General features: G+C 48.8%; 2 protein-coding genes across 2 annotated transcripts in view; both read right to left on the bottom strand.

The window, feature by feature from the left end:
- Positions 1-1,032: 1,032 nt before the first annotated feature.
- Positions 1,033-10,861, bottom strand: LOC105307000 (keratin, type II cytoskeletal 5-like). Its single transcript, XM_011382336.2, has 8 exons — positions 10,311-10,861; positions 8,264-8,472; positions 5,827-5,887; positions 5,034-5,129; positions 3,487-3,651; positions 2,543-2,668; positions 1,841-2,061; positions 1,033-1,241 (listed from the first exon to the last, which is right to left on the bottom strand). The coding sequence occupies exons 1-8, from the start codon at positions 10,767-10,769 to the stop codon at positions 1,199-1,201; spliced, it is 1,380 nt and encodes a 459-aa protein (XP_011380638.1). The 5' UTR covers positions 10,770-10,861; the 3' UTR covers positions 1,033-1,198.
- A 1,567-nt stretch (positions 10,862-12,428) lies between these two features.
- Positions 12,429-18,312, bottom strand: part of LOC105307001 (keratin, type II cytoskeletal 75) — a 15,475-nt gene continuing 9,591 nt past the window's right edge. The window contains exons 7-9 of the mRNA XM_023524548.1: positions 16,274-16,494; positions 14,932-14,966; positions 12,429-13,023 (exon numbers count right to left, since the gene is read on the bottom strand). Of these exons, the coding sequence (XP_023380316.1) occupies positions 12,785-13,023; positions 14,932-14,966; positions 16,274-16,494 (495 nt within the window). The 3' untranslated portion in view covers positions 12,429-12,784. The remainder of the gene's footprint in view (positions 13,024-14,931; positions 14,967-16,273; positions 16,495-18,312) is intronic.

Raw genomic sequence — 18,312 nt, 5'->3', positions numbered from 1 at the left:
GTTCCCTGGGAGCCGAGGTCAGAGAGAGCGGGCACAGATTCTGTCCCCATCACACACTGCCTCGAAGGGAGCAGTTGCAGAAGACATCATGCTTTTCAAAGCCCCTTCACAGCTATGAGCACACTGTTCGCAATGGGCCTGAGAGGATGCCATTACTACAAGCAGCCCCATTTTACAGAGGAAAAATCGGAGGCACAAAGAGATCAAGTGGCATGTCCAAGGTCACTCCTGTCAGAAACCAAGGCATTAGGCTCCCATGCTGTGTTCATTTCTCATCTATACCACCAGGGCATCTCGCTGAATGAAATGCGAGGCCCCATCTGCTGTGATGGAGTCAGAGACTTCCATGCTGGAAGAGGCCGGAAGGCCACCCAGACGAACCTCCCCCGGGGTTGGAATCCCCTCTACTGTGTCGCTGAGAGGCAGTCATTTGGCTTCTGTTGACATACTTTCTGCAATGGGGGGCTAACTATCTCAGGACACAGCTCACCACAGTCTTTCAAACATTTGAAGAGGCCTGTTAGGCTTCACTTCTCAGAATCTGCTTTCCAGGTGAAACACTCTGGTTCTGTGTATGAAGTGGTTTCATGTTCTCCCTCATCCTGGTTTTCAGCCTCCCAAATATAGTCTGACCCACATGGAGTCCAAGGGGACTCAGCTTCCCGTGCCCAGGACTCAGGGCTCTATGCGTGCCACCTGTTGGGTCACTCTGTGGGATGATTCCTCCCCATCTCCTACCCGTGAGCTGAGGCCAAGCCAGGTCGGTCACTGCTCTGCTTGTTCAATTGATTTGCTTCAATTCTAAATATATGTCTTTACCTGTAACCTGTTTAGTTACCTCTTGTTAGTCGTGTGAGTTTGAATTCCTGCCAGAACTAGCTGAGAAATTAGGAATTCAGATGGGAGACCCATCGCTCTGTGAGTAGTCCTGTCTTATAACTGGGTTCTCCTGGGGCCCGGGTGGAGTCATTCCTGTGGACTTATGACCCCAGCCCTGGGAATGAGGAGTCACCACAAATCTCTCTTGACTGCACCGGGAAGAAGGGCCGAAGAAGAGCAGGGTCTCTGCAGAGCCTGTGAGAGGGCCTTAATGACATCCCTGCCCCAGCCTTTTCACTTTCTGGCCATCAAATCCTTGTTAGTGACGTTATTAGCTTCCACTTTGTCTCCCACTTTTCTATCAATCATCCCAAGACCTTTACTCACAGATGTTCACGGGTCCGACACCTTCTCCAGTGAGTCTGTTGCAGGTGGAAAGAGAAAGGGACGTTTCATTTGCTGAGACGTTAAAGAGCCCTGCATTCTTTGTATTTAAAGTTACCAGCACAGCACACCTACTGTGTGCCGGGCACTGGGCTTAACAAAACTTTCATTCATCTCATTAGCTAAGGAAGCTACTATGACTATATGAGGGGACATCTGGAAGAGATATTCAGTCAAAATATGTAGGGAAATGGAGAAAGGAACCTGTGCTCACTAGATAGAGAGGAATAGTTAGATTGTAGGCGTCTCTGGGCAAACACAGAGGCCCTGAGGCTTGTCCCAAGTGTGACCTCATTTGTTAGAGGGACTGGGCAGAAATGGCCCTGCTTGTGACCTTCCAGGTAGTCATGGGCCATCCATTTCTCTCTGATACCTTTCACCTAGGCCCCTGCCCTGGGTCCAACAGGAGCTGTAGGAGGAGATGTGACTGCAGAAGACCTCTGGGAAGCAGCTTCGTTTTAACTGGGTTCTCCTGGGAATTTCTATATGGGGCCTGCCCCTGCGGGGCTGTTGGCCTCTGTGGCATCACTATAATGCTCTGGTGGAGTCTGAGCCATGGTGGGAGGAGGTAACCCACCTGCACTCCTCGCCCTCCAGCAGCTTCCGATAGGTGGCGATCTCAATGTCCAGGGCCAGCTTGACGTTCATGAGCTCCTGGTACTCGCGCAGCTGCCGTGCCATGTCCTGCTTGGCCTTCTGCAGGGCGTCCTCCAGCTCAGCCAGCTTGTGCTTAGCGTCCTTGAGGGCCATCTCCCCGCGCTGCTCGGCATCAGCGATGGCGGCCTGGAGTGCGGCACACTGCCAGGAGGACATGGAAGTTTGTGAAATCGTCCACAGAGAATGCAGAAAGATGCGTGGTTTAGGTTAAAAATATGGAGGAGTTTCCGGAAATGGATCTCATGCAAAGAAGGCTGGAGCTTCATCGTGTTTAAAAATAAGATTAGTCTCTGTCCCCACTGGATTATTTGAGAATTAGCCAGGATAGAGAAAATTATTTTGGGAGTCCTTTTCAATACTGAACATCTCTGGATAATAGGTAAGTAATGCAAGTCAAAGTTTAACCATGGGTGTCTCCAGAGGACAGAGCTTTTTCTAGAAGAATTGACGTTGGACAGAATTCAGGAAAAAGGTCCTGACACCCCTGGTGAGGTGGGAGACTGCACATTCCTGGATGGCCACTCCTCTGGGGAGGCTTCGCTCTGCATGGGCTGAGTTAGGACCAGGCCGAGGTCTGCCCGGGGGCTGTGGCATGGGTGGGATGCCCTCTGGAGTGCTGTACCTGCTTTTTCAGATTATCAATCTCGGAGCGCAGCCTCTGCATCATTCGGTTCAGCTCGGAGATCTCCATCTTGGTGGAGCGGAGGTCGTCCCCGTGCTGACCAGCAGACCGCTGCAGCTCCTCGTACTGGGGTGCGGCAGGGGGAGAAGCAGGACACAAAGATGGTAAGTCCAGAGGAGAGAAGGCAGTGGCTGCCCAGGGCCCAACAGGCTTTCAGTGTGTTGCCTGCGGACGCCTCCCTCTGCTTCCGCCAATTCTCCATCAAATCCATCTCCATTGTCCCTGGGCTCTGCCACTCACTCTTGGTGTCCACCAGCTCCACCCCACAACTGGACCCTTTTTCTTGGATCCAGTCTTTTGTCCTTCTCCCTTGACACCATGTATCTCATCATCACAAATTCAGCCTCATGCGGGAATGCCTGTCACTCTCTGATTTTAAAGCTCTTTTATCATTGTTTTCCTTGGCACCACACCTCATATCCCCAGTGACTCCTCAGCTCAGAATGTTTGCTCTAACCTGGAAAATCTCATTGCGTGACCCATATCCAGCCTTTGACACCCGAAGCCCTCAGCCCCAGACAGCTCCACCTCTCTCCTTTAGATCCAGGAGGCCCAACCTACCTCTTGTTCCTACCCTGCCTCTCTCATTCCTGCGGACACTGGTGGCCCATACTGTCCAGCTGTCCTTCACCTCTCTTCTACAGAGCATTGGACGTGTGTTCACCCTCCCTGTGGCAGAAGGACTGACCACCTTCCACCTTCACCTGGCTATTCCTCCAGGTCCTAATGATGCAGCCCAAGGATTACTTGGAACAAAGGGCAAGCCCAAAGCTGAACTCAGATCCCTTTGACCTCATCAGAGTTGGACATCTGAGAGGATAAAACTCTTACATAATTGGCCAGTTCTCTATAATTGTTTCATAAACTTGACTTTGACACCTCACCTTGGTCTGGTACCAGGACTCGGCCTCAGCCCGGCTGCGGTTGGCAATATCCTCATATTGGGCCTTGACCTCTGCGATGATGCTGTCTAGGTCCAGGTTACGGTTGTTGTCCATGGACAGGATCACGGAGGTCTCAGAGATCTGGGCCTGAAGCTGAGCCAGCTCCTGTGATGGTGTCCAAATGGGAGGGCTGAGCAGGGTGTGCATGTGTGCATATGTGCATGTGTGTATGTGTGTGTGCATGTGTGTGCATACGTGTGTACATGTGCGTATGTGTTGGGACACTGTGACCAGACCTCCGGAACAGATCCTGGCATCAAAGGCTTCATTTGTACTGTAGAGATGCAGCACCCTGCTTAGGTCTAAAAGGGCTGGGAAGGACACTAGGAAGGTCGCTAGGTTAACTCCCATTTTTTATCACCAACTCATCTGCATGGAGGGAGGAGCAGCACAGATAACTGTAGCCAGGATTCTCTTGAAGTTACTTCCACTGTCAAGGAAACACTCCTTGTTGCAACCTGTCAGTGTTATAATGTCTCATGTTCTGTGAAAACACATCCTTTCACACCAAATAAAGAAATCATCTCATGAAAGAAAACGGAGTCAGAAGGAGCCAGAAAGCTTTGCTGCTTCCCAGTCCTATCTCCCAACTTTGCTCCTCCCAGCTCCTCAGGGATGAAAAATGGAAATCGGCTTCTAATAGCAGAAAGGGCACCGGACTGAAAAATCAAGTTCTGGATCTGCCAAACAGGTTAGATAGTATCTCTGTGTCTCAGAGGGGCTAGTCCTACACAGTACTGCTTCATCTGATTTCTGGGAAGATTAAATAAATCCATGTCTATATAAGCTGGTTTTTGAAACAGTAAGCCCACAATTAATTTGTTTAATTATCACTCCTCAATCATCTAAAGCAACATTCCCAAATTATGACCCACACCAGCACCATCAGCATCACCCGGGAACTTGATTGAAATGCAACATTTTGGGCTCGACACTAGACTCATTAAATCAGAACTGGTGTTTTAACAAGACGTCTAGAAGACTTTACTGTGTTATAAAATTTGAGAATCACTGGTCCATATCGCAAATCTAAGTGAAAATATCCCTTTTTCCTTAACAATTGGTTCATGTATTTCTTGCTTCGAGAAATGATTATTTTGTGGTCGTGTGCTGCAATTTGTTTTCCCAAATAGTTTTCTCCTAGTAGCTGACCTAGCTTGAGGGTCTCAGCCCACGGGCTTGCTGTACTGTGGGCTCATTCAAAATTAGGAGCCAACACCACACCAGCTGTCGGCAATAAAGTGAATAAGCAGAGAAATTGATGTCTTTTTGCCCCGTGTGGGCTGTGGTCATTGCTCCTGCTCCTGGAACAACATCACCAACTTCTATTGGGCACCAAGCATATGTGACCTACTGGGCATATTACCTGTCCTTACCAGGCCTACCAGGGACACAATGCCCTTTCACCCGCTCCTCGATATCGCCGATCCCAGCCGAGGCCCCTAGCTTTCAACGTTCTGAAGGAGAGAGCACTGGGCACTGCTTACCGCATCGTAGAAAGCTCTCAGAAAGTTAATCTCGTCCATTATGGCATCCACCTTGGCCTCCAGCTCCACCTTGTTCATGTAGGCGGCATCCACATCCTGGGCACAGAACATGCTGTCACTCTGAGTCCCACCCAGTCTGGGGGAACCAGCCCTCTGTCTATGGGTTAGGCGGGAGAACTTCAGCTCCCGGGGATGAGAGCATTTCTGTGTGTCACGTGGTGAAGACGACCCCATCCTGGGCCCTGGGGCTCTCCCAGCCTCTCCCCGAGGCTCTCTCTGACTTTCCCTCCTCGCACTCTGTGCCCCTTCCTCCCCCTCACACACCACTGCTCCATCTCTCATCTCCAGCTTAGCTTGGGGCTGATTCTCCTCTCTCTCTGCCTGTACACCTCTAAGCGGGAAGGTCCACAGCTCCCCAGAGCTGATCTCTGTCTTACTCCTGTCCACCAAGCCTGACTTGATGTCCTGGAGACTCAACTCAGCACAAGGCCCGTTTTGCTTGGCCTCTCCCTGTACTGGACTCTCCTCGTGGGGATGGGGCCGATGTCAGGTTTTACAGCTCAGACTTTAGAGCCCTGGAACCTGACTCACTTCTGATTATCTGGGTAACCCTGGGGCAACTTGCTTAACCAAGCTGAGCTTGAGTTTTCTCACTTCTAAAGTAAAGCCTGCTTCCAAGATTGGTTGTGCAAATTAAATAAAGCTTTGTATACAAGGCCACATGCTTAAGTGGCAACTGCCTCTCCTGGACGGACTACCTGGGAGTCAGAAGGGATATTCCCTGACCCCTCACCTTCTTCAGCACCACGAACTCATTCTCTGCCACTGTGCGCCTGTTGATTTCTTCTTCATACCTGTGGGAAGGATCGGAAGTGAATAGGTGTTAGAAACAGGGCTTCTGGGAGTGAGGTCCAACTGTGAGGGATGCAGGTAGGCAGGCGATGGCCGGTCTCAAAGAGCAGACCTGAAAAATGCGCTGCTATAGCAGAGCTCTCCTACTATACACGCACCCCCCAAATCCCAAATCAACTGGACAACCCCTCTTGTCTAAACAAAACCCAAATCCGGAACAACAAAACAGAACCACCCCTCATTCTTTCCAATATTGCTTTTCTCAGAGCTTTGCTTCTTGGAGTGCTCAGGTCCCATTAAGGGGCATGCATGCTTCCTTTTTGACTCCACAGTCTCGCTCCAACCAAACAGAGGCCATGAGAGGAGGAACAGGGAAAATAGTAAGAGGCATGCCATTTCAGGCCTTGGCCAGCTCTTCTACCCCATGGTACCTTCATGCCTGATTATTAATCTCAGCCACATTGAACCCCACCTGGGAAGCAAAGTCTTTAGGCTAATAGGAGCAACTCCCACCCCCACTCAGTTTTCTCATTCTTCAATCTGCCCCCATGCGGCAGCCCCACTCCCCTCTGCTCACTGATCTCTGGGAAGGAAGTTGGTTTCTGCTCGAGGTGACCCAACCTTCCTAAGCATGGATGAATCCCACCCTCACGACAGCTCTGGACAGCTGTGGTTTGGGCTTTGTCTTTTCCACTTTCCAGCTGAGCAACCTGAGGCAGTTCACTTAACCTCTCAGAGACTTTTTCCACCTATGAAATGGCATGTTGTTAAAACCACAAAGCACTTTATGTATATAACCAGAATCAACCCTGCTCCTTTATTGCCTCTTGTCCAGCAGAATCTGAGACAAGCTCTTTCGTGTCAATTGATGTGGTTTTCCTTATTGTTTCCTCATGATGCCTTTTCATTGAATATACGCATGTGTTCTTCACCTAATTCCATGCGACCCTCCTTGTCTTCTGTGTTTCCCAGCTCACAGTCACTCTGCCAGAGAGCAAGCACCATGTAGCCCTTCTCTTAGACACCTGCCACAGGAACGTCCCCATCTATTAACTAGGAGGACACTATTCAACACTTTCCTCCCAATATCCCTCCTCTGTGCCTTTTTCCTCAATCTTGAGCTTTTATTTCCTCCTCCAGAAAGCCTTCTTGGATTGAAACACTGTTACTCCATGTCTGCACACATATTATAAATTATCCACCTGCACTTGTTTCTCTTATCTGTGTCTGCATCACTATACACATATACCTAAACTTCAATACAATAAAAACTGAAAACACTTATTAACAACTTACTATATACACTGGGCACCCTACCAAGTATTTTACATGTAAGTTTTGATTTAATATTTTCAAACTCCCCCTCCCCCATAAAGTGGGCACTATTAATATCCCCTTTAACAGACAAAGGAACTGGGATTTACAGAGATTAGTTTCCTTTAGGTCATTCAGCTGGTAAGTGGTTGAGCCAAGATTTTAAAGCCATTGACTAGACTCTATACTACTGTCTGATAGAACTTTCTGTGATGATAGAAATGCTCTATAACTGTGTCCGTTATAGAACCCATTACCACAAGTGGCAATTCAGCACTTTAAATGTGGCTGGTGTGATTGAGAAGCTGAATTTTATATTTTATTTAATTTTAATTAGTTTAAGTTTAAATAGCCACATGTGGCTACTAGCTACCATGTTAGCATAACTCTAAAGCCTTAACTCTTACTGGGTTACATAAACAGTGACTAGAACTCCTTATTGAGTCACTCATTTTGTTTGGACCAAGACAATTAGAAATAAGTTAGAAGAATGAAAATAAGAAATTACTCATGTCTATAGACATGAGCATACTATCATGTTTAGTGGTGTGTGTGTGTGTGTGTGTGTGCGTGTGCGTGCACGCACGCATGTGTGTGTGGTTTCCAGGGAGAAAGCAGCATACATGGCTCTTTTTCCTCTGTTCCCCGGCCCCCTGGCCAGGGTTAGGGTGAAGGCATGAATATTGCATAAGTTAGCAATGGGATTGAGTTGAACAAATGTGAGAGTGAGATTCTATGAGTTTAATTCTTAACTCACGAGTTACCCTTGGATGAGTCATTTGCTCTCTCAGAGCCTTACTTTCTTTATCTGCCAAGTTTATCAGGTTGTTTGCTGTGTGTATCATGCTCTCTGTGCCCATGTAAGTTGTTATCATCTAGAACCCTGGTCCCTCTCAAAGCTCCAACATTTTTGACTGCAGAATTTCAGTTCATCCTCTGAGTCTACCTTGGTGCCTTAAGTATGCATCCCATTTCCCCACTGGGCTGGGCACTTCTAGAGAGCAGAGCCTCCCCAGGAGCCTCAGGGCAAAGTCTTCGCAGAAGCTGGCTAAAAATCCACTCACTTGTTCTTGAAGTCCTCCACCACGTCCTGCATGTTCTTCAGTTCCATCTCCAGCCTTGCCCGCTCCCCACCCAGGCTGTCCAGCTGTCGCCTCAGGTTGTTGATGTAGGCTTCAAACATAGGCTCGATGTTGGCTCTGGTGGTTTTATGCTCCTGCAGGAGGCTCCATTTGGTCTCCAGGACTTTGTTCTGCTGCTCCAGGAACCGCACCTGCCCCAGCCAGAGGTGAGAGACTGTGAGGGCTTCCTTGCAGCAGCCCCCTGGAAGGCTCTGGGATCCAGGATCCCCCAACAGTGGAGGGGGGATCCTGCAAGACCTCAGAGTCCAGATGGTAGTCTCTTCCTCCTGGTCCTCAGCCTGGAAGGAGCCAGGAATGTAGAGAGCCAAGCAAATGTAGGTGCAATGGGCCCGAGAGACAGGCAGTGGCTTGGTTCGGAGCTGGGAGAAACAAGGATGGCCAAAGGGGCTAGAGAGCATCTGAATAACCAAACCATGTTGATGTGTGGTAGGAAACATTCCACCATCATGTTACTGGGTAAAGTTTTGATTCCCATTAAATGGGCAGGAGTTTCTTGGCAGAAAATTCAATCTGTCTATTTTCTTTTCCACATGATTTCTTGAGATCTAGCATCTGGATTCAGTTGCCTACATGCTCCAGGAGTGCTGGAATGGGTCACTCTGGAGTTTCATGGAGGGGGCCTGGGCTCAATCCCAGGCTTCACTAGCTGTGTGGCCTTGGCTAACCCATTGTTCCCTCTGCTCTCTCAGGTCTTCTCTGGTCTCATACTACTAATTTTTTTTTTTCTTGACTTGCACTCATCTGCCCTTCAGCCTGGGAAAATATGCAAAACCTTTCTCCCTAAGCAAAGTTCTTCCATTGGGAGTAGCTGGAATGACACAACCCCAAGAAGGAAAAACAGAGCCTCTAGGACTTCGGAGATGGCAGTGTGCCTTCAGAGGGTCTTTGACAGTGCACCCTTGTCAGAGGAAGGAGGGCAGTTCTGGCTCCAAGTTCCTCCCTAGTCACATCTCCTCATTCCTCATGTCCCCTCCAGATAAACCTAGGACAAGCAGGGCCCACATTCTTCCCCCTCAGAGCCAGGCTTCTGAAAATCTCACAGCTGTTGATACAAACACCAGGCCACGTGGGGTGACACGGGTGATAAAGTTGAAGAACCACTGCCTCAGTGGTTATGTTTTACACATTCAAAGATCTGGGTCCATCTGATGAGGCATTTCATAGCCTGTTAGACCTGCAAAAGTACCATAGAGTTCATCCATCCAACACAACTAAAGCCTGAGAAATTAGGGATTCTCCTAGCTGTAGAGCCAAAGATAGGACCTGGCTGGTTGCCTCTTAGTTTAATACTCTTTCTTCCAGATCTCAAGTATGGAGCCTGAATGATCCAGATTCTTGAAATGGTTCTTCCCAGGTGAAAACAATCACCTTCGGTATGGACAAGCAGTGATGCAAAACAGAATCCAAAATAGAATCATTTCTTTCTCTAAACTGGGGAAATCCCTAGGATTCCAGGCCACACAGCCGGGGGCACTCAGGGCTGAACTCACAACTTCCCTGTCACCAAAAGAAAAGTGTGAAACTCTCTGAGGGCACCCCAGCTAACCACCCAGCTTCTCAGACACACTCAAATCACTAGGCAGGTTGCCACAGGAAGACTTTCATAAACTGGGCAAGAAAACATGACCACTGCCTATTTCTGTGAACTGAACTTGTAACCTTTCTTCCCTTTATCCCTTTCCCTCCAAACGGATCCCCTTTCACTGTCTAATTTCTAGCCCAGTAAACAGATCACTATCCATCAAAAGAATAATGTCCTTGCAGTGAGTCAGACAGCCCTGGGGTCTGGAAGTGGACATATTTCTGCTTTCGCCTCAACAAAGTGGGAAACCACCTCCTCCTCCACCCCATTAGCAGTCTTTCCAGTCCCCAGCATCGCAGGTCCTGGGCTAGTCACAGCTGACCTCAGAAAAGCATAGAAAACAGAGATCCCCCAGTGATTCTGCCAGGGACCCTTTTTGCCTCTCACCTTGTCAATGAAGGAAGCAAACTTGTTGTTGAGAGACTTGATCTGCTCCTTCTCCTCCTTCCGCACCCGTTGGAGGGAGGGGTCGATCTCCAGGTGGAGAGGAGTTAGGAGGCTTTGGTTGACAGTGACCTCCTGGATGCCTCCAGCTCCAGGCATCATCCCGCCTCCAAATCCCCCGACCCTGTACCCTATGCCTCCAAGACCCATCCCGTAGCCAGCACCCCCAAAGCTGCCCCTGCTTGAGCGGTAGCCCCCGCTGACAGAGATTCTCTTGCTGCCTCCAAGGCCGTGGAGGCTCCTGGTCCCAAAGCCACCCCCAAAGCCACCCCCAAAGCTTTTCCCGCCATGGGTCACGGAGACAGAGCTGAAGCTGGGCCGGCAGCCTGGAAGGAGGTTTGCTGAGGAAGCACTGAAATTTCGAGTGCCCCCCGACTTGATGGTGATAGATCGTTGGGTCATGGCGGGAGCTGGTGCCAGAGGGTCAAAGGAGCAAAGATGTCAAAGGGATGAGGAGCCTTCAGAGTCCAGCTTTCCCAAAGTCTCCTTGACTTTTATCCCTTTCAAAAAATGGGCTTGGCCTGAGAAGATCAAAGACCACTGTGTTGAGTTCATCTCAATGGCATGTCTGGCCACAGCCCATCTTTCTGCCCTGCTAATCATCACAGGGAACACCCTACCCAGGGCAGGACCAGGCCTGGGCATTCAGGCCTGGGGCAGAATCGGGTCCCAAGACCACTGCCTCCCAACCTACAGATTATCTGCCACACTCCGCAGACACTCCCACAGCTTCTCATCTGCTCCTCTCTTCTCGATTCTCAGATCTTGGACTCTGAACCCAAGCGCTTGATAATGCCCTTCCCATCGTGGCCACTTATGAAGACGAGAAACCCCATTTATCGAGGATTCGATCTGTGCCAGACCATGTGGCAAGTCAGTTGCAAGCATTGTGTCGTTTGATTCTCACGATGACTTTTTGAAGGTAGATGACAATAATAATCGCTAACATTTACTGAGCAGCTACTATGGGTAGCTGCTTTACACCTGTCTTCTCATTTAATCTTTACACAGCATCATGGGGGTAGGTGGCTATTATCAGTTTTGTTTTACACATGAAGCAATTGGAGCATAGAGTCGTCAAGAAACTTGGTGGGTCACACGGCTGATGAGTGCTGGGTCAATGTTAGGGCCCAGCAGTCTGACTGCACCTCACACCGGTAAGGTGGCTTGTCCAAGGCCAAGTGAGACTCAGGATTTAACTCCAAATTCCTGTCTTCTCTACTTTTCTTGTCCTTGGGTCTTAATGTGCCCCTACCGCCTGGCCCCCAGGGATGAGGGACATTTAACAATTGTTCTCAGTGTCGTTACTCTCCTTCTTTCTGTTCTCTCCCTCCCAACCCTTCCAAACTTTTCTGGGTGACACCCACCAGGGCTCAGACCTGATGGGAGGGGTCCAGGAGACTCAGGAATGTGGGTGGTTCCGGATGTCTCACTGCTGCAATTATGGACCTAAATGGCTCCTCTGCCAGGTAAAAGCACTGCCCCAAGGACTGACTTTTAATTCCTCCCCTGCCCTGTTATTTTTCTGCTCAGGTCTGCAAGTTTGAAGCTGTTGTGGAACAATGGCCCCTTTGTTGGCAGAGGGCTGGGCTGCCCACCCTACGTCAGTGGCCTCGGAGGAATACAGTCTGTCTTTGGGAGGGGATGGCATCACCCCGCATGACATACGTAGTGGAAAGCCTGGGCAGAATTTCTGCCCAGGGGCTTGGGCTTCTCAAAGAAGGCATCCCAACGAGAGGTAGGAGGAAGTGGGCAGAAGCTTGGGTGAGGAGTCTGACCAGCAGTCTGCCCTTACATCTCTCCTGTTTCTCCCTGGTTTAGCCTTCTTAGCTCTGGGAGGAAGAGGGGAGGTCTGATATACTCTGAGTACTCCTTGTGTGGGGCCCTGTGCTGGGAGGAGGCCTGGAGGAGGAGGAGAATTGCTCTGTGCTCTATCACAATTCCAAATAGAGGGCTGGATACCAAACACATTACACATACATTTAATGGACACATTCCAGGGAGGGGAGAGAGGGAGCCCTCACTCCCAGCAGGCAGCTTATAAGTACCGTGAGACATGGGGGCTGACAACCTGGCACTGAGATGGCCTGGGAGACAAAAACTCCCCATTTCTGCAACTGGAGGGAGGGAGGAGGAAGGCGGAGCTGTAGGGAGAGTCTCTGCAAGACAAGCTGAATGTGAATCTTAAAAGTCTCTGTGCTGTGGCATGGAGAGGGCACCAGGAGCAGTTTGGGGACTGTCAGGAGGGCAGAGGCAGGCTCAAGTTGGGGACTGGGGTTTAGCTAGGATGCCAGGCTTCATAGCACCACAGGTGGGCCTTGTGGAAGGTAGAAGGAGAAAGATCCAGGCTTTCAGGGGCGAGTGCAGATCGGCCAGGTCAGTGGGCAGAGCTGGTTTCAGGGAGCCGGGTGGCGTACTTAGTGCTTATAGCTCTTCCGACTGGAGGACGTAGTGGAGACAAATTTGACACTGGAGCCACTGCCCCCAAGCCCCCGGTTGCTGCTAGCACTGAAGCTGGAGCCCCCGAGGCCTGCACCCAGGCTGTGCCCACCACTGGTGGTGAAGGAGTAGCCGCTGCCCCCACCGAGACCCAGGCTTCCACCTCCAATGCCGCTGCCACCTCCATAGCCACTGGAAACGGTGGAGGTAACCACAGCTGCCGGAAGAGAGGAGACATGGTTAGGACCAAGAGCAGGAGAGAAGACACCTGGGGTGTCCTGACCTGTGCCCTGAAGTCATGGGGTAGGGACAGTGGTCTCATCAGGTAGTTATTTGTCTCCTTCCAGTTGTCCCATCTGCGTCGTGAGACCGCTGTCCTATGCCTCAGCCCGCTTTGACTTGCAAAGCAGTGCCAGGGATTCTCTCAGTGTGGAATGGCTCCCTGCCTCCCCTCTGCTACTTAGCACCTCTCTTTTCCTTGTAGAACTTAGTAGAGACTTCTCTCCTCCTGGCAGCTATTTGGTCCACCTGCCTTTCCCTTTGATCCCATCACACTCTCCCCTGCGGCTCTGTCCCCATCTGCCTCTGTGGCCTGACTCTGAGGTCTCCCTTCCTTCTGCAAGCTCATAGAGGGGACACGTATATACTCCCTTGATGTCCCTCAACCTCCACACTCTGGATCCAAGAGAGGGGCTGGAATGTTCCTCATAAACCACGTGACAGATGACACTTTAGCCAGCCTACTCTGGCCCCTAATTTCCCCTAACTTACTCTTTTCTTAACTTTTATGATCATCATCAAGTTAAACATCTAGGACTCTACTTCGGACTATTGAGAAAGAAAATTGAAATAAAAAATGAACTCTGTTATGGGATGAATTGTGTCCTCCAAAAAAACATGTAGAAGTCCTAATCTCCAGTACCTGTGAATGTGAACTTATTTGGAAATATGACTAGTGTCCTTATAAAAAGGGGGCAGATGTCCATGTGAAGACAGACACACAGGGAAATGGTCTTATGATCACAGAGATGGAGATTGGAATGATGAGCCTAGGACTGACAGCCACCACTAGAAGCTAGAAGAGGCAAGGGAGGGTTATCTCCTACAGGTTTCAGAGGGAACGTGACCCTGCTGGCACTTCAATTTTGGATCTCTAGTCTGCAGAACAATGAGACAATAAATTTCTGTTGTTTTAAGCCACCAGGTTTGTGGTATTTTGTTGCATCAGCTCTAGGAAACCAATATAGACTTGTAGGTTCTTACAAGAGAAAGGAAACTTTAGAAGTTGTGTCATCCATTCCCAAAATTAGCTTTTAGTGTTTCTGGAGCCACTAGACAAGGACATCAGGGTAGGACCCCCTGGGTGGTTTAGAGGGCTCAGTCTTCCAGAATCATTGGCTAATACAATCAATTGCTTTTGTGAATCCCACGTCAAGAAAACCAAACTCGCTTGTAGAGTTTAAGTTGTAGAAGTCATTTCTGCTGGCCTCACGGTGCCAGCACTGAGCTATGTGAGTGACTCCTTCTGCTTTTACTGGCTCGGGGCTGTGCTAGCTTGCTAACACCTCTCCTGTTTCTCACCCGACTGCTATGTCTTATGGGCTCTCACTGCGTTGAAAACCTTTGGTAACTTTCTGCATTATACTCTACAGAGTTAAGCCAAGCAGTGGGGCTTCTCCCCAGACTGTTCAGGGAAGCGGCTTCCTATATGGCAATCCCTTATGCCCAGTGCGAAGGCTCCCTTCAGAGGCTGAGGGCAGACCAGGAGTTTTCATAAAGCCTGTCTACATCAAACATACATCTCTGAGCTATACTTGCAGCCCCCCCAGAAAGGGGTAGAGACCTGGGAGTTGGGAAGTGTGGCCCATGGGTCTTTTAAAACCATGCAGAAGTACAGCACACCTCCCATTGTTCTCTCTGTGGTGCTCTCTCACTTACAAAGAGGTAAGAATTGTGACACTGAAGACTCTCTCTTAATATGGCTCCCTTTTTAACGAATTCAAAACCTCAAACCGTCTCAAAATGAGCCCGATGGCTGGGATACCCTCCAGTGCCCGTGCAAGCCCACCCCCACCCCATCCCCCAGTCATATAACTCCAAATGACACAAAGGATGTCATACTCACAGATGTTAACTGGAGAAACACCTTCTCCACTCAGCCTGATTGGAAGGAGAGGGGAGAAGGAGGTTACTATTGTGTCCAGTAGCTTGTGGGCATTTGAAATGACATTTTTGTAATGGTTTTAAATGCATTAAAAAAAAAAAAACCCTTTTATTATTTTATTGCAGAAGTAATGCAGGTTGAAATTATTTAAGTACTAATAGTGTTAAAAAATAATTTAATGAATGAAATAATGTGAAGTTTGACGTTCATAGGGTAAAACCTGTAATCTAAGAAACACATTTTTGGTTTAAACTAAGTTGACACCTTAAGAGAATTAAAGCTAATTATCCACTGGTGTCAACTGGAAAGCAGGGTTTCTTATAGAACAAGAATAGTTCTCTTTCAACAATGAACTATTGTCATGCATGAGCAGTGCTAAGGTTATTATTTATAGGTGTGGAGAGGAGTCTGAGTCATAAACATAACAATAGCAATAATCAGTCTATTATTGTGGCAGCCACTAGGCTAATTTTGTTTTAGCATCCTGAGGACAGAACTGGTATTCATTCATAAACATATACTCAGAACACTAAAAAGGGCTAACAATTATTGGGTACCTGTTGCCTACACTATGCCACTTAATGCTCTCAACAACTCCATTAAGCAGATACTATTATTTCACTTTTACAGATGGGGAAATTGAAGCTCAGAGAGGTTAATTAACCTGCCCATGATCACAAAGCCAGATTTGAAACCAGATTCATTTGACTCCGAAGCCCACATCTTTGGCCACTAACCTGAATGATAACTAAAAATTAATGAACACTTTTTATGTACCATATGGTGTTGTAAGAGCTTCATGTGTATTTGCTGTATTAACCCTCTTAAACACATTTGAGCTAGTAACTATGCTTATCCCCATTGTACAGGTGAGGACACTGAGGAATGGAGAGGTTAAGTAATTTGTCCTCGGTCACACAGCTGGTTAATGGCAGAGCACAAAGCTCTCCCTGAGCTTTGGGGATCATATGATTCTATCATTGAAGAAATTGAGGCCCAGGGGAGATACTGATTTTCCTAAGGTTACACAGCTAGTTAGGACAGTTCATTCCCAGTCCAGAGCCTTTCATACCACATATCCAGCCCTGCCATGTAACCAAATTTCTCCTTTGATAGAATTTGATTACTTAGACCCGATCATTTCCTAAATCTGATAACGATTTAGTGGTGAAAAAAATTGCACCTGTATTCTTTGTCACCACCCAATTCCACCTACATTTTGCTCTCTTTTCCGGGTGAGCAGCAACTTGAGCCCCTAGGAATGGCCCGACAGCTGGGATGGACTTAGTGCCTTTGCCCTCACCTGCACTCCTCGCCCTCCAGCAGCTTGCTGTAGGTGGCGATCTCCACGTCCAGGGCCAGCTTGACGTTCATCAGCTCCTGGTACTCACGCAGCAGCCGGGCCATGTCCTGCTTGGCTTTCTGCAGGGCCTCCTCCAGGTCCACCAGCTTGGCCCGGGCATCCTTGAGGGCCAGTTCTCCGCGTTGTTCTGCGTCGGCGATGGCCGATTGCAGGCTAGCGTACTGAGAAGGAAAGAGAAAGCCATGAGCCTTACTGGTAGCCCTAGAGGTATGGTGCTTCTTGGATTGGAGTCCTGTGAGCATGGCTGAATGACCCGGAAGACATGCGTGTGTGGGGAGCTCTTGGCCCTGCCAGAATTTTACCTGCTTCTTGATGCTGTCGATCTCAGCTCTCAGCCTCTGGATCATCCGGTTCATCTCAGAGATCTCTTGTTTGGTGTTTCGGAGATCATCGCCATGTCTGCCTGCCGAAACCTGTAGCTCCTCGTACTGAGAGAGCCAGAGCAGAGTCAGTCACCTTGTCAAAAGCCTGGGCTGTTCACTTTCTATGTGCACAGCCTGCCCTCAGTGCCACAGCAGGCCCATCCATTCACTGGTTATTTACACATTCTCTTGTTTATTTATTCAGGTGATATTTCTTGAGCACATCTACTTGCCAGGCACATGCTATGCTCTGGGAATATCACAAAGAACATAATCAAACCCCCTGCTTACAGTTTATTGGGGAGATAGACATTAATCAAATCAGCATATTATCAAATCTATAGTTCCAAACTGAAATAAGTGCCCCTTAGGAAATGAACAGGGTCCTGCAAGAGTGTAATAAAGAAATCTGACCTATCAGGGGGTGGGAGGTGGAGTGGTAGTCAGAGAGTTCCTTCCAGAGATGGAGATGCTCGAGCTGAGCTCTGAAGGATGGGAAGGAGTGACCTAAGTGACTGGCTGGGAAAAGAACATTATTCCAAACAGGGGAAACAGCCTGTATAAGGACCCTGGGGTAGGAAGGAACACAGAGAACCCTAGGAGTGAGAAATGACTTCTTGGTCATTGTCCTTGGAGAGTTCTTGGTCACTGGACATGCATCTGATTGTGACCATGAATTTTGGTAGTCACACAGACAGACTCCAGTGCTGGGGAAATGGGAAGGGGATGCAGGGAAATGGTGTCGGATAGAGCCGAGGCTGTAGAGGGCTCAGTTCTGAAGACTCTGTAATGGAATCCTCTATCTCATGGTGCACAACTAGGACACCTTCATTTAGGGGAAATAGATGCACCCTGTCTCCCCGAGCAGACTGGAGTGAAATCCACATCTTTCTCAATGGAAGGAGGGACCCTGTGACGATTTGTCAGGTTTTGAAAGTGCTGAATAGCTCAGCTCCTGTGTTTCTAGATACACATGGTCAAAGGGAACAGCACCTCTACTAGCAAAAGGAATTGTTCACTATAAATTTTAACCACTTCACCTGGGATTAAGTGCTTCCCACCTCCACTCATCATCAAGGGGCTGCCTCGGCACTATGCACCCCTCCCTGTCAGCTGACTCCCTCTTCTTTCCCACCACGTTGCAGACTTAGGGACTAAGAAAGTGCGCAGAGCAAGCAAGGGATCGAAGCCAGCTCGTAGGTGAGCAGCTGCCCCTGAAAAGCGTCTGGATTTGGCAGGAAGCTCATCTCGTGGGTTGAACTATTCAGCCTACTACACCCCTTCAAAGCCAAACCTTCTGACCATCTGTACCTTTGGACAGCAGCTCTCTGTGGTGTCCCAACCTCCCTCTTCCCTATACAAATTCTCTTGCTCAACAAAGTGCTTGCTCATTTCGCATTCCAGCCCCGCAGGACTGCTTGCTCAGCCTTAAACACCTCTCACTTCCTTGGCAATCTTTCGGTCTTCGCTGCTTCCAAAATGGGCTGAAAATTCATTTTTATTAAGATTATCTATTTCCCTCCCAAGATTGTCCATTCACTCCATGGCCTCCCAGATCTTGGGTTCTGTTTATTTATTTACAACTCTGTAACCCTGCTTGGCATGTAGTCAGAGCTC

Source organism: Pteropus vampyrus, unplaced genomic scaffold (genome assembly GCF_000151845.1).
Source record: "Pteropus vampyrus isolate Shadow unplaced genomic scaffold, Pvam_2.0 Scaffold471, whole genome shotgun sequence".
Taxonomy (NCBI): Eukaryota; Metazoa; Chordata; class Mammalia; order Chiroptera; family Pteropodidae; genus Pteropus; species Pteropus vampyrus.
Note: the sequence above shows the minus strand (reverse complement) of the source record. Positions and strands in the feature narration are given on the sequence as shown.

Excerpts from the sequence above, each read along its gene's own strand:
- LOC105307000 (XM_011382336.2), bottom strand. The coding sequence starts at position 10,769 with ATGACCCAACGATCTATCACCATCAAGTCGGGGGGCACTCGAAATTTC. Across the intron at positions 5,888-8,263 it reads GTGGAGGACTTCAAGAACAA|GTATGAAGAAGAAATCAACA; the intron begins GTGAGTGGATTT and ends TCCTTCCCACAG. Across the intron at positions 1,242-1,840 it reads CTGGAGGGCGAGGAGTGCAG|ACTCACTGGAGAAGGTGTCG; the intron begins GTGGGTTACCTC and ends CACCTGCAACAG.